The sequence below is a fragment of the Zootoca vivipara genome, chromosome 1 (assembly GCF_965207765.1).
Source record: "Zootoca vivipara chromosome 1, rZooViv2.hap1.1, whole genome shotgun sequence".
In the NCBI taxonomy this organism is placed as follows: Eukaryota; Metazoa; Chordata; class Lepidosauria; order Squamata; family Lacertidae; genus Zootoca; species Zootoca vivipara.
Genome location: NC_142582.1, coordinates 49,419,837 through 49,447,035, shown reverse-complemented (window position 1 = coordinate 49,447,035; position 27,199 = coordinate 49,419,837). Strand labels below are relative to the sequence as shown.

The following is a 27,199-nucleotide window of genomic DNA, read 5'->3' as shown; positions in this document are numbered from 1 at the left end:
GCAACACCAAAGGAAAACGTGAGAAATCGGTTACAACTCTTGTGTTTATTACATGAAAATGCACTGTAAGAATCTCTGTAAGCTACGGGTTACTGCACTTATGGAATCAACTACCACCATTAGTAGTATCATCATTTATCTATAGGTGGCTGAGGGCTATCCCTGTACACTGCTTTTCCTGTGCAGACATAATATTTTTGTACCGAAAACATTTTCAGTCAAGCAAGCAAGCAAGCAAGCAAGCAAGCAAGCAAGCAAGCAAGCAAGCAAGCAAACATCCCTTCATGGAACAATTACCAAGGGGGATGAGATACGTGCTAAAAGAACTGTGTTAAGAATAAGCTGTACTTTCATAGTTTGATAATAGACACAACTTTTTTAAAAAAAAACACCCCACATTTCCTGTGTTCTCTTTCCCAAGACAAAAATGGCCCATGTAAACATCACCTTTCTCCTAAGTGAGTACAAAAAACATTTGCCGGATCTATCCACATCAAGAGAACATAACTGGTCCTCTGTAAAATGTTGAACTTTGAACTTTCAGGAGGGGTGTTGCGAGAGAACAGTTGAGGACAATTTCAATTTTAAAAGTTTTTAGGTTTTTGTACGTTTAAATGTTGTAACTTCTAATAGTTATTTAGACAAAAAAAAGTGCTTGATGGCGATCTTGCTATTTACATGTTTCAAATGTAAAGGTTGGGTCCCTAAAGATGTAACTGGAAAAAAGGACCTGCCTGAGTGAGAATGACTGGCTCTTAATGTTGACAGATACACTGGAAACAGAGCAAATGTCAGCTGATCCACCTTTTCCATCTCCTTCCATTATTCGGGAAGGATATCTACTTCTTGATTATTATTGTTTGATACCTTATTCAAGGTTTGATTCAGATATAACAATGAGCAGATGTGAGCCATCAGTTTGTACAGTCACACCTATTTTTCTCAACCCCTCCCCATCCTGCGGTAGGAGAGGAGATAAGTTTCTAGCTGCAATAAACAGTAGCTTCCCACTTTTGACCATAGTTTTCAGTTACATCTGAATCAGGCCAGTGTATCTTCTTCCACAGTCATTACCTGTTCCTCCACGCAGAAGTCTACATATTTGGACGCACCTTTGTTTTCAATAACTGGGAAAAAAAACTTTATTTGGTCTCACTTTTTGTAAATTTTCTAGCAATTGATTCAATTATTTATTGGCTGAGCTTTCGTCTCTAAAGCCAAAATTTTAAATTCAGAGAAGTCTGTTATAAAGTAACTCCTGCCTTCTTTTTTCTTTTTAAAGGATACATTTGATCCAAAATGTCACAATCTGGAGGTTTTCCACCACTTCCCACTTTGCAGACTCGCCAGCTCTGTGCTGGGTGTGGAAATGCTAGCGGTTTAAGTTCCTACTCCCAGCAGCACTCCTAACACCCTTCGGGAAGCAGCGTGCCTCAGGACTGTGTCTCTGCCCTGGACACAGCAGCAGTAGTCGCCATGCACCCCTTTGGGCAGGGCGTGCCCCCAGCAACTTCCAAAAAGAGTTCCCGCAAACCCCAGCGTCATTCTCTGGGTCTTTATTCTTCTGCTGGAATAGTTTAGACGTGGCTGCGAAAGGGGCTGGGCTTGTCGGAATGCCGAAACGACCTGCACGGCGGGCGCTCCGCTGAAAAGGGGGCAAAGAACTCCGCAGCGAAGGTGACCACGTCATCGGGCTTGCGAAGCAGCAGCAGCTGTAAGAAATCTGCCAACAGCGCACGGAGCTCTGGGTGGCGACGCACATAGGTGGCATGGCTTGCTTTCAGCTCCTCCTGAAGGGAGGAAACCAAACCCCCATTAGAGGAGGGGCTCTCAGGTTGTTGCTCTATCCAGTTTGGTGCCCTACCAAAGTACTTCAAGTAAAACTATATTTATTTGGAGGCCCACTAATTGATGCAGGTGGTGCTGTGGGTTAAACCACAGAGTCTAGGGCTTGCTGGTCAGAAGGTCGGTGGTTCGAATTCCCGCGACGGGGTGAGCTCCCGTTGCTCAGCCCCTGCTCCTGCCAACCTAGCAGTTTGAAAGCACATCAAAGTGCAAGTAGATAAATAGGCGGGAAGGTAAACCTCCGGCGAGAAGGTAAACGGCGTTTCCATGTGGTGCTCTGGTTTGCCAGAAGCGGCTTTGTCATGCTGGCCACATGAACTGGAAGCTGTACGCCGGCTCCCTCGGCCAATAACACGAGATGAGTGCCGCAACTCCAGAGTCGGTCAGGACTGGACCTAATGGTCAGGGGTCCATTTACCTTTAATTGACCCTTGGCAACAATTGGCACATTTTAAGGGCGTAGGCAAGACTCTAGCTGCCACACAACTCACCTTTCTGTCTAAGAACTGGGAATACAGCTGCACATCCTCTTCCCAATCCAGCGGGATTTTCTCGAAGACTGGACGAGGGTCTGGTTCATCTGGGAAGAGGTGAAAATTGAAGCAGAGAGTTAGGAATGAGAGATAGATGTCCATCACATACTAGAAATCCATGGCTCTTAAAGATAAATAGTGCAATTAAATTTCAATCCATGCCCAAATGAAAGAGAATGCATTTCTGCCATTTTGCCCAAGTTATTTGATTCACTCCCAGATGCTGTCCCCAGTGGAGGCCAACATAGATCCTGGGCCTCTCCAGACTGGTGTTTTGTTGTGGGTGTATCTTGCAACGTGTTCTTGACACAATAATAGTGTGTTAGTGGTGGATTTAGTCTACTTTAGTTTGCTCTGGGATACTTCCCCCAATTGCTATCATGTTTTTGCTTTCCAAAGGGGCAACAGCACAACAGAACCGAAACAAAAAAATAAACCAGAGCATTTGTAGTATAAAAAAAGTTATGAAACTTCAGCGGGAGCTTATGGGAGATGCACTGCCTGGAAACGAAGCAGCGTGACCACCCCAAAACTTTTGTAGGCACAAACAGTATTGAAAGCTGATGTGACCATCTCAATTGCAGATCATCACAATGAAAAAAGGATGTCTGGAGGGGGTTCAACTACCAAATGCCCCAATTGCCTCTGGTGACCATTCCCAACCGCTGACGGGGTGGAGGGAGGGAAATTTCACAGACTCCTGCCTTTTACCTGTGTCAATCAGAATGGGCATCTGCAGGATCACCATGGTGGCCGGGGATCCAACCTGGACACGGCGAGATAAATGCCTGGGTGGGGGAGGCAAGAAGGAAAACTAGCCAGCTGTACCCTCCTATATTTGCCTGGGAACTGTAAGAGATAGGCAGGAGCCCTGAAGGACTGTAGCTGCATGGGACTCTGGTGCCTTCATGATGTGCTGTGAGTGGATCATGATGAGGCATGCCAAGCCTAGGAATGGGAAGTTCTCCTGCCATTACATATGCGTTTCTTTTAGTTAAACAACTGACAAATGTATCTTGGTGGATACTGAAGATGCAAACATCTTCTGTATCCTCTTCTCCTCCCCACATTTTGCATGTCATTTTGAATACGGAATGTAACTGAGTTGTTTCATGTATGGTTCTTAGGGCGGAATAAGGGAGGGAGAGACGGGGAATTTAGTACTGTACACACAACCTGTGTACTGTTTGAGTGGAAATAAAGAACTAGGTTACCTTGCATTCACTCAATATATTTGTAATAATAATAATAATAATAATAATAATAATAATAATAATAATGTTTTTTAAAGCACTGGCATTCAAAGGAAACCGACAGTAAGAATGCTGTCGAAAAGACTGTCAGAAGCTATTCTAGGTCAGAGGGAGTAAGCCACGTTGCCTGCAAGGAAGGGCTGGGCACAAGCAATTGCTCTGGGGTCTCCTTACCCATCCGACAGGAAGTAGAACTGCCAGCACAGGGGGACCTCATCCACTGAGTGCACAACTCTCTCGATGACAAACACCTCCACCTCCTCTTTGCCCACTTTCTGCTTCTGGACACCCAGGGGCCTCTGGGAAGGGAATTGAAGAACGAGAAAGGTGAGTAAAAACGGTGCTGCTGGTGAGGCAGCAAAGCCTTGTTCTCTCCTGCCAGCATGTAGTTAACTTTAGACAGTCAGCTAGCCTACATGTTTTGGTCAAATCTTCACTTGGAAATTTTCTCCAATCTACCGAGGGCTGGGCCCATGTAGCTGGATGGCTCAGCACAATATGTGCTGTAACACTGGTCTACAGCCCTTCCCGAGACAAACTTCCTCATACATTGCCAACACCTGCAGGGTGCCCCACCAGACACACTCACATAGGTGCAGGGGCAGATGTGCTGGTCAATGCCAAATGCGAGGAAAATGGCATCCTGTGGTACGGCTTGCCTTCTGGCCATCACCCGCATCACCAGGAAGTTGGCAGACTCTGAGACTAGACCATGAAGCTGCGCAAGTTTGTAAGAAAATGTGTCAACGTGGATCTCTTCCTGTGAGAGAGAATAGAGGAAAGACATTTTCACCAAATCCAAGACAACAACAGGTCATTCTGGGGAAATTGTTTTGTGACTTATAGATGGCATTCCTTGGCACTTCAAGACAGGCTTAGCCAATAGTGGGACAAGAATGGGAAACCGTGATCTTGCTGCCCTTTGTCATCTGGCTGTTATGAGGGCTTGTGCAGCATAGTGGTGAAGACTATGAGTTGGGAAGTCTTCAGTTCAAATCAGATCTCAGCTGCAAATTTACTAGGTGGCATTTGGTACTAAGCATGACTCCTTGGGCCTCGGACCAGCTCATATCTGCAACATGAGGACAACGCTGTTCTTCTTAGTGGGTTGGTGTAAGTACTGAGATAATGAAGGTGGAGAGTTTGGAAATGTGCAATATAAATGTTGTTCTGGGACATGATCTGAAGGCACATGCTCAGGAGATCTGGGTCTGCTTGGTGTCTGGAGACCACCTGCCTTGAAGGGGTATCATGGAAGAAAGAAGGGGTATAAAGGCAATACATAAATATAGTATGCCATATTGCTGTTTGTCTATTTAGAATACTTAACGGTGCAAATTGCTTTACAAGCCTTGCAACAAGGCTAAACTCCAAGGTAGTTAGACCATAGCTGCCAAGTTATCCCTTTTTTAAAGGGATTTTCCCTTATGCTGAATAGGCTTCCTCACGAGAAAAGGGAAAACTTGGCAGCTATGAGTTAGACTACAAGATAGTGGAAAGTAACAATCTCATAGTCTGTTAAACCTTGATGACAACCAGTGGAACAAGTTATTATAGATAACATTCAAGGACAGTAGCTAGGAATGCTTGAGGGATACAGTATTTGCAAAACTAAGTATGAACTAACCAGATTCAGACCTTCCAGTGTTATGAATAATCCTAGCACCACAGGGACATTGTGTTATTTCTGTTCCTGAACCTAGATTTGAATGTACCGTAATCTTTATTTCAGGATCTTTTATAAACTGCTTATGAAGTGGCAAATAAATACCGTATTCTAAATGAATAATTAATGTGTGAGTCAGAACTCACTTCTTGATTGTTCCCATGTGGTTCTCATTCAACAACAGCCACAATCAAAATGCATTTTAAAACACGTTATTTCAAGAGAAAATGCACTTAAGAAACATGTATTTTGAGGGAGGGGGAATGTTTAAAAATTAGTATTACGTAAAATACAATTTTGGTTGTGTGGATTTAATAGGGAAATTAAAGTCCTCTGGAATGGACTTATAGGTGAACAGACATGAAAGTGACAGGAATTTGAATTACTAGTGTGATTATTTCCCTTAACCTAGAGAGGGAAGGAGTTGGGCTTGACTTTCCAAATCCTTTAAGAAGAATCAGAATTTACTCACATCTCTTTCTATCACGGTTTTGCTCACAAAAAGCTGGTCTTGGCGTCTCACCACATGGGTCCTGGTTTCCACTGGGTGCTCCCTGAACTGCAGAAAAGAGTAAGTACAACAAGATGATACATAAATGCCAGACAGATGACTTTAAAAAATTTTTTTTTTAATACACAGGAGTATTTATGTCTACTCCTGCCAACCTAGCAGTTCGAAAGAAGTGCAAGTAGATAAATACTTCCCGCTCCGGCGGGAAGGTAAACAGCCTTTCTGTGTGCTGCTCTGGTTCGCCAGAAGCGGCTTTGTCATGCTGGCCACATGACCTGGAAGCTGTACACCGGCTCCCTTGGCCAGTAAAGCGAGATGAGCGTCGCAACCCCAGAGTCGTCCGCGACTGGACCTAACGGTCAGGGGTCCCTTTATCTTTACCTTTACCTATGGCTAAGACTTTTGTCCCTCTAGTGCAGAGGTGGGGAACCTCTGGCCCAAGGCCTAATTATGGGTCCCAGTTTGGCCTGCAAGGCCAGTTCCCAAAAGCAAATCAGGATGAAGCCTTACAGTTTTTTTCCATGTATAAGACTAGGTTTTTTAACTAAAAAAATTAGGTTTAAAATTTGGGCTCGCCTTATACACAGGTAGTGCTGAGGGGCTGTTTTCTTAATTTGGAGTCCCCAAAAATAGGGGCTGTCTTATACATGGGGGCATCATATACACAGAAAAATACGGTATTCTGATATAACTGCTTTGTAAACAAATCAGGACCAATTAAGACCAGGCATAGGAAGGAATTCAATTTCGTGCTAATCTCCCCTCCCCTCCCTCTCTGCATTGCTCTGAGGGTTCTCTTGGACACACGCCCCCCCACCTTGCCAATGTTTTTATATATGTTGGAAGCCACCCAGAGTGGCTAAGGCGACCCAATCAGATGGGTGGGGCACAAATAAATTGTTGTTGTTGTTGTTGTTGTTGTTGTTGTTGTTGTTATGCCAGTGGAAATCTTTATGTGGGCTTCCAGTGGCGGAGGTTGTTAGCTGAATCCCACCCATAGTCTAACCACCAAATAAGCAAAATGGGATGGATGCTGAATGAACAGGTTGTCTGGAGCCGAAGTCCCAACTAAAGAAGAATGGCAATTTAAACTGATGGAATATGTGCAGCTTGTGGATCTAACATACAGAATAAGAGAACAAGAAGAACATTGGTTTAAAGAAGATTGGAAAATGTTTATTGAATATATGGGGGGGATTGTGTACACTTGAAAACATTGGCAACATTAAGATAAATTCAACAGTGTAAACAAGTTTTGATGGATGTAATAATGGATTACTGAATGGTTTAGTTTATGCAAAATATGCAGGGATTTATTACATGCAAAATGAACCATGGAAAGAGAAGAAGGAAAGCCATTGACATTTTAAGGTGGTTTAAATGAATATTAGAAATGGTTAAAACGGAAAATTTAATAAAAATTATACACACACAAAAACAGATTGTCTGGAGGAAGCCCATCTCGGCTAATGGCCCTCCTGTCCAGTCCTTCATAAGTATAAAAGTTAAATTTTGGAAGAAATTCAGAGGAATTATAGGCTGATCTATCACACCTTCAATGACACACTCCCCCCCCCCCGCACATACACACACCCCGGAAATATGAAGAGATCTAAGGCCTTACAAGTAGGTGGAATCAGCTATGTTAGAAGGAAGATGTCAGGCACCGATATGCAGGTTGGTTATTTTATTCATTTATTTATTTTTTAATTGCCTTGCTGACATGATTTGGATTTTCTGTCTCAGGCAACATATTGTCTTAAATTGACTTTATGCAGGCTGTGGCTATGAATAGTCCTGTTGGACTGCTTCCTGCTTCTGGTGTGTGCATGTAGGGAAGACCAAAGCGTTGCTTTAAATCCCAGTCCCCACAGGGGGAAGGTGGGCTTACAACTGCATTTCCAACAGCCTGCTTTTGGATGGGCTGGATATTCCACTGATTTCAAAGGGACAAGGCCAACTAACTTTGTCAGTTTACCCAGGAGAGCAGAAAATGGAGATCAAGAAGGAAACCTGCAAGGGGGGGGGGCTGAAAAGATTTCCCCTACCCCCATGCTTCAATATGAAGAGGAGAAACCCTGGCAGGATTACATTCATTCATTCATTCATTCATTCATTTCATGTGTTTAGATGTTATCTTGCATCCAGGTAGCCATGGTGAAGGGGACACAAACAAGATATTTACCCTCACACTTTCCTTTGTGTGCTGCTCTACAGTTTCCAATTTCTTCGTTACATATCCTGATAAAGAAAGAGATAAAGGTTTACAAAACAAACAGTTAAAGGTTATGCCACCTAAACACTCCCTGCAAGCCCAGGTTGCCTCTTTGTCCCTCTTTATTACTCTTGGAAATACTCCAGTTTCCACCAAGAGTTCCTGAAACTGCCTACCTTTCTGGGAACTTTCCTGAAGTTGTGTCTGATAGCTGCTAGAAACCACTGTGACAGCTCCCAAACTTACTGTGACTGGGTTGATTCCACACTAGGTGTTTTCTCTGGGATGGATATCATTTGTTCACTCTTTTTTTATGGAGGATCCAGATGATTTCTCTTCCAAACTGTTGCATTCCGGTCTTTTCTGTGCTGTCATCCTGACCTGCCATGTCTGTGCTGTCAACACAACCTAATTTGTGCCATTTCTTTGTTTGCTTAAGATGCAATTGTAACACCACTCTGTCCAATGCCATGAAATGGCAAAGCACTACTGACAAACAAAACATATTTTTGCAAGAAAAGCACAATGGCTAGTTTGTGCATGAACTACTTAAATCTAGTTTGTTTTAATGGGTTTTAGGCAGCCTACCAAAACACGTGATTGTTCGGGGTGGCTGGCTGTGAATGCACAAATAATACTCCATGGTTTTTATTCAACATATACCAGCTGCATTAAGAAGATAAAATAAAAATTAAATGCATATTGTTAGCGACAAGGGAGTAGCTGTGAGAAGGAACAGCAGCGTGGTGTAGTGGTTAGAGTGCCTTGGAAACTGGGGTTCTGGTCCCCACTTAGCTATGAAGCACACAGAGTGACCTTGGGCCAGTCACTGTCTCTGAGCCTAACGTACCTCAGACGGTTGTCGTGAGGATAAAATGGAGAGAGGGAAGACCATGTATACCACCTTGAGCTCCTTTGAGGGAAGGTGGGAAAGAAATTACTAAATAAGTACATCACAAAATTAGGAGGTCTTTGCTGATTGAAGGCTGAAATTCTGAACAAGTTTCATAGCCCATGAGTCCCATTAAATGAAGTGGGAATAATTTTAAATATAGTAGAGCCTTGCTTAGAGTACGGTTGCCATATTTCAAAAAGTGAAAATCTAGACAGAAAAGTTGTTTAGCTTTTTCGGCAAAATCTCAAAAAATAAAAAAGAAATTAAGTTTTGGAGCTACAGTATTTTTTAAGGAAAATCGCCCAAAATGACACTGCTGACATGGGTTGCCATATGTCCAGATTTTCCTGGACGCTGCAGTGGATTCCACCATGACACTGCTTCTGACGGTCAATTGCTGGTTATGTCCAGGAAATTCCGGACATACGACAACCTTAGCTTATAGGAACAGGAATTGTAGAGCCTTATTGGGGATATAGCAGAATATTAAGTGCTATGTCCACACTGTGTGGCTGGAACCTTGCTCACCTTTTTCTTCCCTTGGGTCTAAAACAGTTATCAGACGAAGGAAGCATGGCACTGGGAACCAAAAAAATGACTATTTGCTTGCTACAAATAGTCTATGGTTAAATCCCTTCTCCTCGTGCTATAGCTCCATCTCTGCACCCATAGTTTCAAGGTCCCATATCACCAGTTGTATAATCTGAGGGCTGAAGGCTGTTATTTGGACACAGGAGTAGGCCGACCACCCTCCTCCTGCCAAATTATTGCAGTGAAGTTACCGGTAATGGACGTTGTGCAAGGGATGCCATCAATGGTCCCCTTGCTGCTGGCACGGACCAGGTACACGTCTTCTTCATCCCAGTCGTCTGGTGAATAGCTGGTCTGCTCCACTGAGATGGTGAATGTCCCTATAGTCTCTCCACTCTCTGAGATGGCAACCAGCGATTCCCCAAAAATGCAGTACTTTATCTCTTTCAGTTCTGTGAGATGAGAGAGTAGAACATTATCATTTGGGGGAAACAGAGAACGAAAAGCCTGTTCCCACACAGAATGGGAAAATGTCCCCCAAGAACAGAAACCAGTTGTTGTTGGTGGATGCAGAGTATTTTGGCGACAAGGGTAGATCCAACCCTAAAACTCATGAGCAGAGACCTAATATCAAACCAGGTTCTATATAGAAGTGTTTAACTGAAAAGCTGAAGGAATGTGTCCACAAAGTTCGGGTCACATCTGGTCACACCATCTAGGTCACACTGACCTCCTTTCTCTCTGGCTTCTCCCCAAGGCCTGCCAGTTGCTTGCCTGTCATGTGCCTGGTGTTTTGTCCATGATCCATTACAGCATTTCACTAAAGGCATGGGGGAAATGGACTGCGTTCCAGGGGCCACATGCCAATGGTGCCCAGGGCCAGAGGCAAAAGCGAGCAAAGCAACATGTGTGAAATTTACCTTTGTATAGTAGACTACTTCTTACCTATGCTCACACTCCCCTCTCTGTCCTGCATCCAGACAAGCAAGAAGCATTGTCTGTGGGATGTGACCCATAAGAGGCAGTCAAGTACAACATTCCTTGTAATGCTAGAGAAGACATGCAAGGGAATGTTTGGTCCAGTCAGTCAAAACTTCCTGTTCCTCCTGGCTGGAGCATCCTTCCTGTTGCATGTGATAGAAGGTGGGCGTGACCTAACCTGTCCAGGTAACAAAAGGATGAGTCACACAGCACACCTCCCTCTTTTTTGACTTCTTTCTTCGTTTGACCAGCTTCTAGCTAGGACTGCTCTGCTAGCTCTCAGCTAGCCAAAGCACTGGGATTATTCCCCCATATGGGGTAGATCCACATGTACATATTTGTAACTAAGTCCGCCTTCAGGAATCCAACTGTGAACTGATGTGAGTAAACTTCTTTTATTGGCTTGGAATAAGATTGTCGCGTCTTTATTATTTTAAGAGGGATTCAAGGGAACTTACCAGGAACGTATAATAGTGAGAGGCTCACACGAGCCTGCAACCAGCTATCTGCTGTGCATATAAAAGGTGGAATGTAACTCTGCTGCATAAAGGAACTTGCTATCACAAGTTAGGAAGGATATTAATAAACAATATATCCTCTCCTGCCACCCTGAACATTCCCATATTGTCTGAGGGTGAGGACACATTCCAGTGAGGGAAAAGCTCTCAAGGAGGGTGTATTTCAGGGCTGGTGAGGCATGTGGCCTGGAGAGAGGGGAAAGCGCTCTAGGAAAAGTTCTGAGGGTCAGACAGAGAAGCCTGCATTTGGCTCCATGCCCTGAAGTTCTCCCATCCCATCCCTGGGACATATAATCTTGCAAGTCAATCTGGCAAAGCCGGTACCATGTCTGAAAGGTGGCTCACAAAATTGGCTGTTGAAGATAGGAAACTTGGGAGTTAGCAGGAAACTTGCTGATACAATCATGCCCACTCTGACCAATAGTGTTCCTTAATGGTTTGGAACTGAGGAAACTAGACATGACACTAAACACTGAGAATGTTCCTATTCCATTTCGGTTTTTTACATTTTTTAATAATAGCAGGTGCAGGGGGACCCCCCCCCATTTTCATTGGGACTGCAGCATGCAGGCAGGGGATCTTTTACTCCCCCCGTTGAAATCCCAATGAAAATGCCATCCTGATATTGCCCGCAGTGTGGAGTGGGGAAATTCATTGGGACTGCAGCTGGGTGGCAGGATGGGGAGAGATTTAAACCTCCTCCATGTCTGCTGCAATACCAATACCCCCCTCCCCTCAGTGCCTGCTATGAAGAAAAAGAAAAACCCAAGGTTTTCCCAGTGGTGCTTTTAGTGCCAGTCTACTTTGGCCCTAAGACCCCTATATCTTCAAAGGCTGATAGTGAAAAAGCTCCTGGCTGTCAGCACCCCCCCTTTACATGAGGGAGAACAGGGTAGGAGAGCCTCCCCTCTCCTCAAAAGGGGCACCCACCAATGAGCGAAAGGAATTCCACTGCCCCTTTGTTGGCAGCTGGGACTTTCGGTATTGGCACCTCCTTGGGCACCTCGTCTGAGGTCTTCTTTTGCATTGTGGAGAGATGAGGACTGAAAGCCTTGGAACAGGTGGGTGTGGAAGAGGACACTTCCCAGAGGTCTGCTGTGAGGAAATCTGGAAGAAGAAGTGGGGGGGGGAGGATATGGATGACGAAAGCAGACTGGATGCAAACCCTGCCTGCAATACATTAGCTGGAGTGGACATAGCTCTAGCCACATACTGTGTGAGATAAGGGGGGAAGTCCCAGCCTGCCATACTGTTTCAATATACAGTATACAAGGGAGAGTCACAGTGAAGAATTCAGCGTGAAACCAACACCAGAAAGAACTAGGCTAATGTGTCCAAGCCATGGGGACCTGCCATTTGCACATTCAGGTGCTGTGAGCCCACCACCCCACAGGGCATCTCTGACCAAAAGACCGCTCGTGACGACACTGTATGGTTTGAATTTAGGCCACAACGTTATTGATTACAGCTGTAAGGAGTTTGGTGAAGGCACTGGGTTGTAACTGACCTCAACCAACCTGTCTGCTGGATGACCGGCCAAGGGGTCGAACCAATGTTGAGGAGACCCTATGGCTTGCTTCAAATAGGTGCTACTCCACAAGGAGTGCCATGGCCCTAGCCCCCCGCATGGGCATCCGGACAAAAGCACCTCCCCACGGACCCCTTTAACGGGATTGTCATATTCCCTCGGAGGCAATGCACATTTCCCATCATTCCCACCAACCTCCCAGGCTATAAACACTACAAACTTTTTGAAAATGAAAGCTAGGAATCAGAACCAGCTAATGGGCCCTGCATAACATGTCTAAAAGCCAGATACTGTATCCAGGCAAAGCGATGGCTCTTATTGTGCTGTGCTTCATGCCGTCTCCTTGGTGGGTGCTAAGATAGATCTCTATGGTCAAGCTTTTTGCAGGCTCTTCCCAGAGAATAGCAGGAAGGATGAGGGCCATCTTCCCTCTTCCCATGGAACTCTGAGAAAGGTAGTCCTTTGAAGGGTCTTTAACAGCGAATTCTCACCAAGCTACAATTTTCAGGATCCTTTGGGGGAAGCCTGTTCTGCACAAGTAAGGAATCGGTCTTGCAGTGGGGAAGTCCCTATGCTGCAACTCCCTGCACACTGGTATTTGGCAGACACCTTTGCTATACTGTTTACAGCGCCTTCCAAAAACTTTTTTTGCTTAGGCAAGCCTAAGCCAGATAGGTAAGATCAGCATTTTAATTGGTAATTCCCTTTTATATTTCATAACATGTATTTTAACCAGTGATTTTATGAATACTTTTTAATGGATCAAATCATTTTAAACTTTTGATGATTTTAATGTCTATCTTATGTTTTATGCAAACCATCTACAGTACAGGTTTTGACAATTAAGCGGTAGACAAAATTTAAAATTTAAAAATAAATAAATGGCACTTAAATTGATATAAAGTATGTTCTTTCTCTGTCTTTTTCTCATTGAAACTGCCTCCTTTTGTTTTAATAATGCTTGGATGGCACCCAGCCTTGCAATCAATTAATCAATAAAGCATTTGTATAAATTTGGGAGAATATCGGCTGCAAAGACCCCTATTTCCTTCCACTCACTTGTCCTCCGTCCTTCTGTACAGCATCCTGATGTAGCAACAAAGCCCCTCTACCCTTATCAATGAATGCCTCTAATGCTAATCCCAATTGCATCCATCCCAGTTATTTCCTCCCCACCCATGCGGCTTCCCAGGATGGGGATAAATTTAGAGAAATGAGTGGAAGTCAGCTTCATGTTAGACCTGAAGCCTCCCACTCTAGACTCACTGCGTTTTTTCCCGTCCTTCCACAGTGAGGTTGCAATGTATTCACTGGTTTCCGCAGCAACAGCATTCCTCCCCGCCTCTTAAAGGGACAGAATGAATTGGCAGCATTGAGAGAAGTTTTTCACAGGATTCTAGCATGCACGGAATTCTAACAGGGAAGAACACAAAGGGAGAGGAGGGTATGATCTGGGAATTAGGAACAGACGATCAGAATATAAAAGATATAGTCGTGGAGTTCTGTTTTCGATGCACAACCAAACAAAACACGTCTACTTACACCATCCTTTGCACAATATTCTCACACTTCCTGATCCAATGACAGTATAATGACTGCATGTAATGGCTGAGGAGGAAGAATAGCTCAGCAATAGGAAATACCTTGCTGAACATAGATGGGGGGAACAAAGAGCTCCAAATGTTGCTTTAGAAAAGCAAAATTAAATTAGTGGTGTTTTACACACACACACACACACACACACACACACACAGACACACACACACAGACACACACACACACACACACACACACACACACACACACACACACCCCTGTGGGTTATGGATAGCCTTGCTGCTATTCTTCTCCATTTATTGCTGGCGAAGTACCCTTGCATTGGGGTCACACAATTAGTGAATTCAAAGCCACCAAAGGAATACCTTAACAAGGAAGCTCACAAAATACTGTGGGCATGTTCTGTTACTGTAGTAGGAAAATGGTGCAATGGCACCCCTGGCATGCATGTAGTCACATTCCATAAAGACATCACAGTAGCAAAGGACTCAGCATCTGATGGCATTTTTGTCTTAGTCGAATCAAACAAAATCTTATGGCTACAAAATCTTATGGGGGAAGTATCACATTTTCCTAAGTGCAAAACATGGCACTTTTGAGGACTTAGGACATGCAGAGTCCCAGCCACAGATATTACACAAGAATATATCATACAGAGAAGTTCTAAGTAGTAGAGTAACTCATTACTGTGACTAATGAAAAAGAGTTCTATGAATAAACTGGTTCTTCTTTGGGAGTAGAACACTTCAGTGAATAACTTTTAACAGCATCATGTCCATCTCTCTGTCATCTTAAACACTCCCCCCCCCAATGGTTAACAAATCTGGCTTTTCTTGCAACATTATTCAACACTAACCCAGTATTTTAGAGGTGGCACTGTGGTCTAAACCACTGAGCCTCTTGGGCTTGCTGATGCAAAGGTCGGTGGTTCAAATCCACACAACGGGGTGTCCCCTTGCTCTGTCCCAGCTTCTGCCAACCTAGCAGTTTGAAAGCATACCAGTGCAAATAGATAAATAGGTACCGCTGCGCTGGGAAGGTAAATGGCATTTCTGTGCACTTTGGCACTCATCACAGTGTCCCGTTGCGCCAGAAGTGGTTTAGTCATGCTGGCCACATGACCTGGAAAGCTGTCCATGGACAAACGCTGACTCCCTCGGCCTGAAGCGAGATGAGCGCTGCACCCCATAGTTGTCTTTGACTGGAATTAACTGTCCAGGGGTCATTTACCTTTACCATTTACCTAATCCAGTATTGTAAACTTTTTCAGAATTTCAGTTCATCCTTATGAATGGAAAGTTATTAGGGCCAACGCGAGAGAACTAGTATCCTATCAGAAAAAAATGGTACAGCTGGGGGATACTTCTAGCATTACAGATAGTTAATATATGTATATAAACAGCTGGTTGTTATACATACTGTTTGTTAAGTTACTTTAGATACAGTTGGTGGGAGAAAGTTGTCCTGGAACATCAGACGCTACATTCCCACATGGGCATTTGCCAAATGTATCCATTATCAACCCCTCTTTATATATTCAGTCTCCTTTTTTCCATTCCTGTACTGTACTTTCCTGTCTGTCTCTCCTTCTTTTATTATTTATGTTTTGTCCACTATGTCCCAAAGCAAAAATCAAACTACAGCCAGTTCAACCATGATCCTCTCTGCCTTCAGGTGAGATTGGATTATTACCAATGCTGCAAGTCAAGCACATACCTGGAGGCACCTTGGTTAAATGAGGGAGGAAGAAGCCCTAAGCTTTCAGTAAAATGATAGCTCTCTTGTTGTTTTAGGGTATTCAGCTACATTTTATTCAGAGCAGACCCACTGAAATGAATGGACCTTTTTTGGTCTACTCTGCTAAATCGTGTCCTCCCTAAAAGAGGTCACGTGTTGCGGTGAGACCTGGAGACTGACCTCCTGGTTGTGGGTGGGTATATTGGATAGCCACAACACCTGATTGGTAGGTCCCTCATTGCTGGGTGTAATCTGGCCAATGGGGTGCACGTGACCCAGAGCTTCCTCTTTCGGCTTGTGCATTGGAACACCTACCCACCTCTCCCTACTTTTAGGGCATTTTGAGTGTGCCGTCTGTTGTTGGGACAGGGGCACAGCAGGAATTTTCCCCACTTGGCTGATTGGCTGTTGCCATTTGGGTTTCGCCTGCTGCATAGCGTCACAACTTGTAAGGTTGCCAATAGGCACTGGTTCAGGTGATAGGGATGGGAGAACGGTCTCACCATCCCTATGTGAAGGGTATTCCGTTAAAGGAATCCAGGGACTCAACGTGGTTTCGTCAACCCCTGAGAGGGGGTTGTGCCCGTGCCTGAGTCCAGGGGAGCATCTGGGGAGTGAATAGAGTCTGTTCCCGGGCTTTTCACCTACCTCAGGTGTTCACCCTTGGCTGACCTATGATGGAGCTCTGGGTCAGCGCTACCTGCAAGGATGCAGGGAGCTAGTCGAACCAGAGCCTATGCAATCACTCACTTTTCTGTAATCAATAAGGTTGTGGCCTAAATTCTGCCAAAAACTAAAACTAAAATTTGAGTCAAATGTGTGTTTATTTAGGGGGGAGGTCTCTGGATCTGAACACGCAAACACACCCAGTCAGTGCAATCCTAGATACATCTACCCAGAAGTAACTTGCAAGTAACAGAGCAAAAGACTGCAGTCCTCAACCCCTCCCCCACCTTCAAACAGATGCGCACACAGATTCCCACACTGAAGTTGCATGCAGGCCATACATTTAAAGCACAAATAATTCTGCAAACTGTAGTTTATCCCAGACAGAGCTACATCTTTAGCAAACTACTGTTCCCAGGGCTCTTTGGGGAAACTTGTGTGCTTTAAATGTATGGTGTGTCATTCATTCACTCCATCCTCCTGAAAACAGAAAGATGAGATTGTCGGGGCTCAGCTGGCACTGTCAAGATTATGAGCAGCTGTCAGGATGAATGTGGGTCATTGCAGGTAAGGAACTGGCCTGGAGTATGTGCATGCAATGGTGAGGGGAGAGAAGGAACTGAGTGATGAAATGTTTAATGAAGCAAATGTTAAATCTATCTGTTTTGTCCCTCACTCATTTACAGAGATGCAGAAAGGCACCACGCTAGTTAAGACACTGCACTGCTCTAAATATATTGCGCACAGCTTTAGAGGCCAATGTTCTAGGTGTCAGCAATGCCAAACCCTACTAGAGATCATTAATTGTCTGATGTCTTGTGGGGCTGCCACTAAACTCTAAAACCATCTTCATGATATCAGTGTTGCCATAGAAACAGACAGGCTTCCCACTGTGGGCAGAGAGAGAGAGCACAAAGTAGATGATAAGGGTGACAACAAAATAGAATGAAAGCAAATATGCTGAAAAACGGGGTGTGAGCTGCAGGTGAAGGTGATCTTGAAGAAGCATCTTTTGAGAATAAGCATAAAAGCTTGCAAGTATTTATTGGGGAAACCATTCATTAAGCCTGACTACTCCCTCCTGCTCTGTGCACTCTATTTATTTCGACCTTGTGCATCTTCCCTGAGATATCAGTGAACACCAGCATACAGGCGAGCCCCACCCTTGCAGAGAGCTCTGAGCAAATGATGTCAGTATAGAGTTTCCAGGAAGCAACTCAGTTCCCAGAGTTTTCTTCCTGGGGGCAAATTCTGCTCATGGTTGGCATTGAAGATTCTGCATCACAAAAAAAAACCACAAATCCAACAGCATAAGTTGCATTAAAAATGAATAAAAATGGTGTGTACGCATTGTTCGTTCATTCATGGAGACAGAAACAAACTTTATTGCCACTGTACTACTGCACCATCTGGTGGCTCAGGCTAGTACAACAGTAAAGGAAGACTTTCAGCCAGTGAGGGAGGTATTTCTTAAAACTGTATGCCTGGAAGAATTTCTGTAATTCTGGTTCTTTTGATTTGACATTTTCCTCAATAAGCAAACAAAGAAGTGCTTTTAGAATCATAGAATCGTAGAGTTGGAAGAGACCACAAGGGCCATCCAGTCCAACCCCCTGCCAAGCGGGAAACACCATCAAAGCATTTTAGATGTGCTGAGAGCCAATCCTACGATTAGGTAGGGTGAGATGTGCCTGCTCTGTGCTTATATTGTCTCCTTCCTCTGCCCAGCCTACTTTGTAAGAATCTGAAAGGATCTGTCTTCTAAGAAAGCCTTTCCAAACCTGGCCCTCTCCACCTGACTAGGACTACACTCATCAGCTCTAGGCAGCATGACCTATTGACTGTGTAGAGTGGGGCTGATGGGAATTGCAGTAGAAACAGGTGGAGGGCAGACAGTTAGGAAGGCTGGGGTCAGTCTCTAAGCCAGTGAGCCATGAGCCAGCAGTTTGGAGACTGAGGTATTGTAAATGCAAAACAACAAGGTGACAGATCAGCAAAGGAAGCGGGGAGGTAGAAACAACTTGGTATCATTAGCATAGATGTCCTGCAGACTGCTGGACTGCAGGCGAGGGAAAGTTTGCTTCCTGCGAAATTCAACCACCTCTCTGGGAAAGGAAAAATGAGTTACAGGTAGGTATATAAACCCCTTCATGGATCACTGCCTTGTTGTAGTGAATGGGCTTGAATAACTCCAAGAAGCTGTGAGCATAGCTATCAAGTTTTCCCTTTTCTCGCAAGGAAGCCTATTCAGCTTAAGGGAATTTCCCTTAAAAAAAGGGAGAACTTGACAGCTATGGCTATGAGCTATGCCATGAAGGCCACTCAAGACGGACATGTCATAGCCAAGAGCAGGCATCCCCAAACTGCGGCCCTCCAGATGTTTTGGCCTACAACTCCCATGATCCCTAGCTAACAGAGCCAGTGGTTGGGGAAGATGGGAATTGTAGTCCCAAACATCTGGAGGGCCGAAGTTTGGGGGTGCCTGGCCAAGAGTGTAGACTAAATGTGATCCACCTGGAGAAGGAACTGGCAACCCACTCCAGTATTTTGCCATGAAAACTCCATGGACATAAAAAAAGGAGAAGCTTGGAGAAGGAAGTGAGAGTTTCCAAGGCATGTTCTGGTTCATGGGGTCACGGAGAGCCAAACACGACAAAGTCGATTAAACAACAGCAACCAAAAGACTAAGTAAGAGGAACTAATGGATGAAGGTAAATAATGAAAAGGAAAAAAGATAATCCAGTGATCTCCAGGATGATGAAATAATATGAAAAATAGTATTGGATAGATAAGCATGCCACAGTCATACAAAGATCAAGTTCAAGATAACTGTAACAAACCATTCAATTCACGACATGCTCATGGCATTTAGAGTTTGTTTGTTTTTTAAAAAAGCTTGAATTTAAAGATACATAGACAATTCTTGAGAGGCTGAGTTCTCCTCTATGGTTATACCCAAGTGAAAGAATGTGCACACAGCACCTTTAAATATATATAAAAAGAAACAACCACCCAAGGTTACTCTTCTCTCCAGAGAAATGCTCTGCCATTTGGTGGTTTTTTTTAAAAAAAAATAAAGTCTACCAACTGAGCTGTCCCTGCCCTTAAATTGATTAATTATTGCTATGCATCAAGCACCTTAAGGGCTTCCATCAGAAAGTAAATATTTGCTTCAACACTTGGATAGGCGGAAGTAAGTATGGCTTCCCTTGGTTATATAAATTATAAAAATTTTATTATGAGACTGCATGTTTGGTTTGGATTAGGGACAGGATAAAACTGGAAAAGTAAGAAGCATTAGATTTGGAAGGACATGACAACAGATATGGGTGGCATGCATACTTATGGTATGCATAGCTGCCAAGTTATCCCTTTTTTTAAGGGATTTTCCCTTATGCTGAATAGGCTTCCTCGCAAGAAAAGGGAAAACTTGGCAGCTATGTTTGGGAAAGGGTAAGTACATAAAGGATTTTATAGCCATATAATTAGGAAATCATTAAGGAGAGTGTGGGAAAGGTATAAGGATTTAACTCAGGGTTCCCCAAACTAAGGCCCGGGGGCCGGATGCGGCCCAATCACCTTCTCAATCTGGCCCGCAGATGGTCCGGGAATCAGCATGTTTTTACATGAGTAGAATGTGTCCTTTTATTTAAAATGCATCTCTGGGTTATTTGTGGGGCCTGCCTGGTGTTTTTACATGAGTAGAATGTCTCCTTATATTTAAAATGCATCTCTGGGCTATTTGTGGGGCATAGGAATTCATTCATATTTTCTTTCAAAGTATAGTCCGCCCCCCACAAGGTCTGCGGTACAGTGGACCGGCCCCCTGCTGAAAAAGTTTGCTGACCCCTGATTTAACTGAACAAAAAACACCTTGGTGGTTATCACCAATAGAAGCTTTGTTACTCAAACCGCTTGGCGGTAGAGATCTATTGAAAGATCAAGAAGGATAATGGAAATTAAAAGATTACGAAGAAATTAAAGAACATTTTCAGAGTTGGTTGCATTATAGACAATTAAATGAGATGTTCAAGGAGGATTAAAAAGGGTTTAACTATACAATCTCTAGATTTCAAAAGGAGATTATAGAAGAAGAAGTGAAACTATTGAAGAAAGCATACAGTATTCTGCTAGAATGGAAAATGAAAGACGAAGAGGTCAAATCAGTCATGATTAAATGGGCACAAGATATAGGACACAACATACAGTTTGAGGATTGGGAAAAATTGTGGAAGGTAGATTTTGATTTACAGAATTTTCTCTTTTGAAGGAAACCTACATGATGTACAGATGGTATATTACACCAGGAAAAATGGCAAAAATGTATAAAACCCAGTCAAACATATGTTGGAAATGTAAAGAAAAAGAAGTTACTTTATATCATATGTGGTGGGAATGTGTAGAGAAGTCAAAAATTTCTGGGAAATGATATATAATGAATTGAAAAAGATGTTTAAAATGACATTTGTTTAAAAACAAACAAACCCAGAAGCATTTTTGTTAGGGATTCTAGGACAAGACCTGCCAAGGAAAATAAAGAACTTATTTATGTATGCTACAACAGCGGCAAGAGTCTTGCTGGCACAAAGATGGAAGAATGAGGAAACCCCAATGAAAGAACAATGGCAAGAAAAACTGATGAGTTATGCAGAGTTGGCAAAGATGACATATAAACTACGTGAGGACAACCGTGACTTCAAAGAAGAATGGGAACTTTTTACAAACTATTTAAAAAGACAACAAAAGGATTTGGACTCCTTGGCAGGTTTTGAATAAACATCCACAATTTATTAGTAGAACATATGATAGATAAGGTAACATGCAGACAACAATATGTACAAACAAATCAGAGAGCGGAGCTGAGGGAAGTCCTTAAAGGGTGGGAGAGGGAGGGATGGGAGGGGGGAAAAGGGAGAAAATTGTAATTGGCTATGTTATTGGTAATTTGTATTGTTTAAAAATTATTTTTCTTCAATAATATTTAATATTTAAATAAAATATTTTTAAAAAGAAAAAGGAAAAACTCTGAGATCTTTTTTTAAAAAATATAAAGCGGTATGGAAATGAAATTAATAATAATAACAATAATGTATGCAACAGTCTTGGGAAGGAAAGGACTTCAAAAACCTAGGTATATTTTGCGTAAATACCGTTCAGAGGGGAGGGCATTACTGTTCTGCAAACATGCATTGTGACTCAGAATTAGTGCAATGATTAAACTCACAGGTGTTTGCAAAAACAGCAACAAATCTCTTTTTAAAAATGCAGTTCAGCCTATGAAGTGGTGCAGCAGAAAGCAGTGTCCCAACAGTGCATTCCTGTTTACTCAGAACTAAGGTTCGTTCTATTCAATGGGTTTAACTCTCGGGTAAGTACCGTATGCATAGACTTATCAACGCATCGTACTTACTGGGTAAACTCTGTTTTACATGCTCAAAAATGAGAAGGAAATTTGATGCTATTGACTTTAATCAATAGGTGCCATAGTGCACACATTGCCTTTTGAAACTAAAACAAACACACTAGTGTGGAGTCAGTGAACTTTAACCAGTAAGAGGAAAAGATTACATTACTCTTTGTGCACTAGGGAAATGCCACTGACTTCTTTACAGGAGGAAAGCACCGTCATTAAAGAGGCTGGGGCAGTAGGTTCAACTTGTCTTTTCAAAGATAACCAGCTGTTGTTATATCCCTTGTCTGATTTGGTTGCACTTTTCATTGTTTTATGATACAGCTGTTCTATGTTCTTAATTGTGGGTATATTGCTGTTATCTTGGAGATCTTAATAGGTGGGAAGAAGGGATTCTCCAACCTGACGGCCTCCGGTTATTGTTGGACCACAGCTCCCATCATCCTTGGCCATTAAGCCATGCTGGCAGTGATTGGTGGGAGCAGTAGCCTAATACATCTGGAGAAAACAACAGGTTGAAAGCAGATCAAGGCTGAACATTTATGATGCAATAGGGCAGGATTATAAAGATAGACAGAGAGGAAAAAAGTTTACTTAATCCAGTTTTGCTGTTGTGGAAACGAACCAGATTTGTCGATGTATTTTTGCATTTTTATACTGTGTTTCTTGGATGAAGGTTGGTATATAAATTTAATAAAATTATTATTAATAATACGAATACCAGTGCTTTTTTTCTGGGAGGGGGGACGCAGGGGTAGCCATTCCCCTAAACATATTGTGAATCTGTGCACTTTTCTCCATTTACTGTCTTCATTTTTCTTGATTTGAACTAAAGAAAATGGTTACAGGTAGGTAGCCGTGTTGGTCTGGGTCGAAGTAAAATAAAAAAATTCCTTCAGTAGCACCTTAAAGACCAACTAAATACTTAGACCAAATAAAAACTTAGTTGGTCTTTAAGGTGCTACTGAAGGAATTTTTTTATTTTAAAGAAAATTGTGATTTTCTTGAATCAAAATGAGAGTACTCCTAAACATATATTTTTTTAGAAAAAAAGTACTGACTAATGATCTCAACACATTTATAAAGAGGCTGATATATATATACAGTATATGGTTCTTGTTTTTGTATATGTTTAGAAACCAATGAAAAAATGTTTTGTTGTTTTCTTCTGAAAGCCCGATGCCTTGGACTTCTTCATTTATCAGTTCCTTACGCGTCCCGCTAGGGTACCACCGCTGGCATTTACGGCCAGATCCCTCAGGGGGCACTGCATCCCAAGCCACGCAGGAAGCGGCTCCGGCTCCGAGCCAAACGGCGCTCCGAGGGGGCGGGCCCGGCTGCGTGCTTGGAGCTGGAGGTGGGAGGGCTGTTTTAAAGGCAGGGGCGGGGGGCGGGTCTGATGCTTGCCGCGCTCCCTCCGCAGAGCATGGCTTGGCTGGGCTGGCTGTTGCGGATCCGAGCGCTGCTTGCAACCTTCGCCGCTTCTTCTTGCAGGGCCCTGAGCGGCGTTTTCCACCGGTGCGCGGCCAGGCAGCGCTTTCCCCGAATGCCCATGGCTCTGGCAGGTCCCCTCCTTTTCCGCATCGGGTGAGTTTGGAGACCCTCTGCGGCTGGATCCTTCTGATCCGAGGAGGACGAGATCATTTCCCTGATCCAGCGGGTGCTGCAAATGGGGAAGTCTTGCCGAGGTTACTAAGGGGAGGCCTGGCCTTTTTTTTAAAGGGGTCCCAACGGTTGTATTGTAGCAGAAGGAGATGTCTAGAGCAAAGGTTGTATGCGGGGGGGGGCATCGAGTTTGGGGGGATCTGTTTGCCTGCTTAGATCTTGCTTTATAATTGAGTGGGAAGAGGATCTGTTAAGATGGGGCGGGGGGAAAGAGCGGGTATGTGCGCGCGCGCGCCGCGCGCTGCTGGATAAAACGATGAATTTTGCAAGTGGAATGTCAATGTGGTTTGGTGGCGATGTTAACGGGCAGCGAGAGTTATGCGGTTTTTAAGATAAGGCAGGTTGCTTTTGGTACGAGGGGAAGCCGGGCTGTACGGATCCGGGGGGCGTTTGTAGTTTTGGGGGACTAGAACAGTCGTGGACCAAAGTGCCATTAGCCCAGGTATAAGACTGTAGTGTGTGAAGGAATTTCCTGTGCGATTCTGCGGGAGGTTAATCAAGAGAAGCTTTGAAGCGCTAGAGTTAAAAGTCCCGTCTCGTACTGTACAGTACTGTATTTGCATTGGCTGCAGGAGAAGCGTGGATCGGTGCCTGCCTCTCTGGAAACCGGTAAGTTAATTGGTTTTGGAAGAGAGAGATTTCAGTTGCATGCATTTCATCAGAGGAATATCTATGGAGCCTTAATATGCATGCATGCGTGCACTGTTGAGAAATAGCCCTGCAAGTATACAGTACAGCATATTTGAAATAGGTGCACGGAAGGTAGATTTGGGATTACTGGTAGATCTCTGTGATTTGCAGTAGATCCGTTGTTGCTTGACTATAGCAGCAACGACAAAAATGTTTTTCCCACCCAAATTAGGCTGCTGAAGTGAAGAAAGCTAGCCAGGGGTGGACTTTGTGTGTGAAAGGACTGTGAACAGGGTTCACTTCTGGCACAGAAAACAAATGCTTTAGCTGAGAGTGTGCTCTGAGGGGCCTATTTAATTCTAATGGGGCAGATCCACACCCTACATCAGGCATCCCCAGACTTCGGCCCTCCAGATGTTTTGGACTACAATTCCCATCTTCCCCGACCACTGGTCCTGCTAGCTAGGGATCATGGGAGTTGTAGGCCAAAACATCTGGAGGGCCGCAGTTTGGGGATGCCTGCCCTACATTTAAGCACATGCAATGCACATTTAAATAACTTGACTTCCCCCAAGGAATTCTGGGAACTTTAGTAAAGGGTGTTGAAAGCTGTTGAGATTTGTAGCTTTGTGAGGGGGCAGCTATAGTTTCCAATATTTTGGGGGGGAAATAATGTGCTGCAAATGTGCACTGTATGTACTTTAAACGTGTACTGTAGATCTCCCTAAGGTATATCTTTTGCACCTGGCTTTAGTTCGTAAATCTTGGAGCACTATTTAAAAAGGAGAGTGCCAGGGGTTGAAACTGGGACTTAATTGCGTGCAAAGCATGTTCTCTACAGCTGACTGACAGCTCTTCCTTTTATATACTACTTCAGCCCTTAACTCTGCCCACCCCTGATCTAGGGGACTGTGAAATTTATGTTACAGGTATGCATGATGTAATGCTAAGAATGCCTTTCTGAGGCATAGGATGCTGGCTTGTACTGTGGTGTTTAGTTTTGGTCAGAAATTGTTGTTTGTATTAACTTTGCTTTGGAAAAATCCTGTTCCTGTGATGTGGGACTAACAGATGGACAAGGAAAATAATCTATTATCTTACAGTTGCAAAAAAGATTTGTGATGTGTATACTTTATGGTTTACTCTGGCTTCAGTTTGCTCCACCACTTGTGTTTGAAGCTGCGCACACAAGATGTTAACCACAATCCATATGATTGCTGTAGTTTTTAAAGGAATACTTCTGCTTTGATGCATTTCTCCTCAAACCAGCTTCCATCCTATTTGAAAATGGAAGGTGAGGTGTGTACATTCAAGGCAGCCCTTGCACATGTGCAGACGACAGCTTAATTGAATAGGAGTTTGGAGGGGGTGTTACAGGTGCAGGGAAACAAATTGGGTAATGTGTGTTGAGTGAAGACATCCCCACACCTCTTTGGTGTGTACAGCAATGTAAAAATGAAACTTGAAACACAGGGAGAAAATGACCTCTGTGTTTTAAGATGCGGTACTAAAGTATACATAGTCTAATGCTTCAAGGCTGGAAGGAGAGACACTCCACCATCCATGACGCGGTGACTTTTCTGCATTGAAAACATGTAACTTATCTTCAGTCTCGTTTGGATATCTACTTGGAAATAGGAGCTATTTATATTAATATATGTTTAAACTAGTATTGATACCTGAAGGAGTGTCTCTACCCCCATCGTTCAGCCTGGACACTGAGGTCCAGCTCCAAGGGCCGCCTGGCGATTCCCTCACTGCGAGAAGTGAAGCTACAGGGAGCCAGGCAGAGGGCCTTCTCAGTAGTGGCACCCACTTTGTGGAATGCCCTCCCGTCAGATGTCAAGGAAATAAACAACTATCTGACTTTTAGAAGACATCTGAAGGCAGCCCTGTTTAGGGAAGTTTTTAATGGTTGTTGTTTTATCGCTTTATAATTATTATGAATAATATTCTGTTGGGAGCTGCCCAGAGTGCCTGGGGTATAAATAAATAAATAAATGATGATGATGATGATGATGGATTATTGTTAATATGAGCTGACAACCCCTGCTTTCTGCTACATTGGCAATAAACTTTTTTTTAATGGAACAGTAAGTAGTTTGGGTAACTGGTTTTCAGGGATTACATCTAAGATTACTTTGTGGATGGGCAGAGGCAGTTGCATCCATTCATGTTGGGGATTGGGGAACAGCCGTAGCTCAGTGGTAGAGCATCTGCTTTGCATTCATAAGCTCCTAGGTTTAATCCCTGGCAGCTCCAGGTAGGTCTGCGGTTCCCCCCCCATCTAAAACCCAGGAGAGCTGCTGGCAGTCGTCGTTAAAAAAATTGAGCTAGATGGGTCAGTGGTCCAACTTGGAATGGCACCTTCCTCAATTCCCAAAGAATGTCTGAGTTCAGCACAACTCTGATCACTTACCTTTAGCTTGCTACAGAGCACTTAATGGACCGTGAAGTTTTTCTTTTGTTCTGCATCCTAGTAGATAAAAAACGAACAGAGCCTTCCACTGCCACAGCTGCATTTTGCCTGCTTTTCTTGGGAATGGTCAGCTGTTTGCAACATCTGACATGTGCATGATGTCTAGAAAGCTCCCTGCTGTTCAGAGGAGAGCAGAATGACAGCGGCTGTAGCTTTCTGGGCCCATACAATGCTTGACATGAATGCATATCCCGCAGCTTCTGGAGATTCCCATTCATTCACTATTGGAAATGCTCTGCCTGTGTTTGTGTATTCGTTCTTTACAAATCTTTCCATGCGGCTGATTATGGAGTTACAGAATGGGCCAGAAACTGCAGTCAGCAGGAAGAGAAAGGGTGAGGAAGTGGCACATTAACCAGAAAGGTAGGAAGGGAGAGCTCTTTAGGTTGCTTGAGGAAAAGAACCATGTGCTTTTAGAAACAGAAAGAAGAAAAGACTTGCAACATCCAGCTTATCTGAAGAAGTGTGCATGCACACGAAAGCTCATACCAAAATAAAAACTTAGTTGGTCTTTAAGGTGGTACTGAAGGAATTTTTAAATTATGTTTCGACTCAGACCAACACGGCTACCTACCTGTA

General features: G+C 43.6%; 2 protein-coding genes and 1 long non-coding RNA gene across 5 annotated transcripts in view; 2 read left to right on the top strand and 1 right to left on the bottom strand.

The window, feature by feature from the left end:
- Nucleotides 1-26: 26 nt before the first annotated feature.
- Nucleotides 27-13,882, bottom strand: CATIP (ciliogenesis associated TTC17 interacting protein). Of its 2 annotated transcripts, none has more exons than XM_035127786.3 (10): nt 13,743-13,882; nt 11,879-12,055; nt 9,701-9,901; nt 7,994-8,049; nt 5,770-5,856; nt 4,221-4,391; nt 3,806-3,930; nt 3,090-3,166; nt 2,337-2,425; nt 27-1,790 (listed from the first exon to the last, which is right to left on the bottom strand). In XM_035127786.3, exons 2-10 carry the CDS (start codon nt 11,973-11,975, stop codon nt 1,578-1,580), a joined length of 1,116 nt encoding a protein of 371 aa, XP_034983677.1. In that variant the 5' UTR covers nt 11,976-12,055; nt 13,743-13,882; the 3' UTR covers nt 27-1,577. The 2 variants fall into 2 exon arrangements, with proteins under 2 accessions (XP_034983677.1, XP_034983667.1); XM_035127776.3 differs by having other exon boundaries at nt 13,536-13,783.
- Nucleotides 3,820-10,346, top strand: LOC148687552 (uncharacterized). Of its 2 annotated transcripts, none has more exons than XR_015948404.1 (3): nt 3,820-3,958; nt 5,803-5,868; nt 10,207-10,346. It is a non-coding gene; the product is annotated as an uncharacterized LOC148687552 (long non-coding RNA). The 2 variants fall into 2 exon arrangements; XR_015948402.1 differs by lacking the exon at nt 10,207-10,346 and adding an exon at nt 6,776-6,903.
- A 9,366-nt stretch (nt 13,883-23,248) lies between the features above and the next one.
- The window catches only part of LOC118091137 (putative thioesterase PNKD), a 42,202-nt gene continuing 38,251 nt past the window's right edge, over nt 23,249-27,199 (top strand). The window contains 1 exon segment of the mRNA XM_035127799.3: nt 23,249-23,433. Within this exon segment, the coding sequence (XP_034983690.3) occupies nt 23,273-23,433 (161 nt within the window). The 5' untranslated portion in view covers nt 23,249-23,272.

Bases quoted from the DNA above. Each gene is read 5' to 3' on its own strand.
- CATIP (XM_035127786.3), bottom strand. From the start codon at position 11,975: ATGCAAAAGAAGACCTCAGACGAGGTGCCCAAGGAGGTGCCAATACCG. The intron at 8,050-9,700 runs GTAACTTCACTG...TTTCTTTATCAG, and splicing joins TTGCACAACGTCCATTACCG to GATATGTAACGAAGAAATTG. The intron at 2,426-3,089 runs GTAAAAGGCAGG...ACCTCTTCCCAG, and splicing joins GCCCATTCTGATTGACACAG to ATGAACCAGACCCTCGTCCA.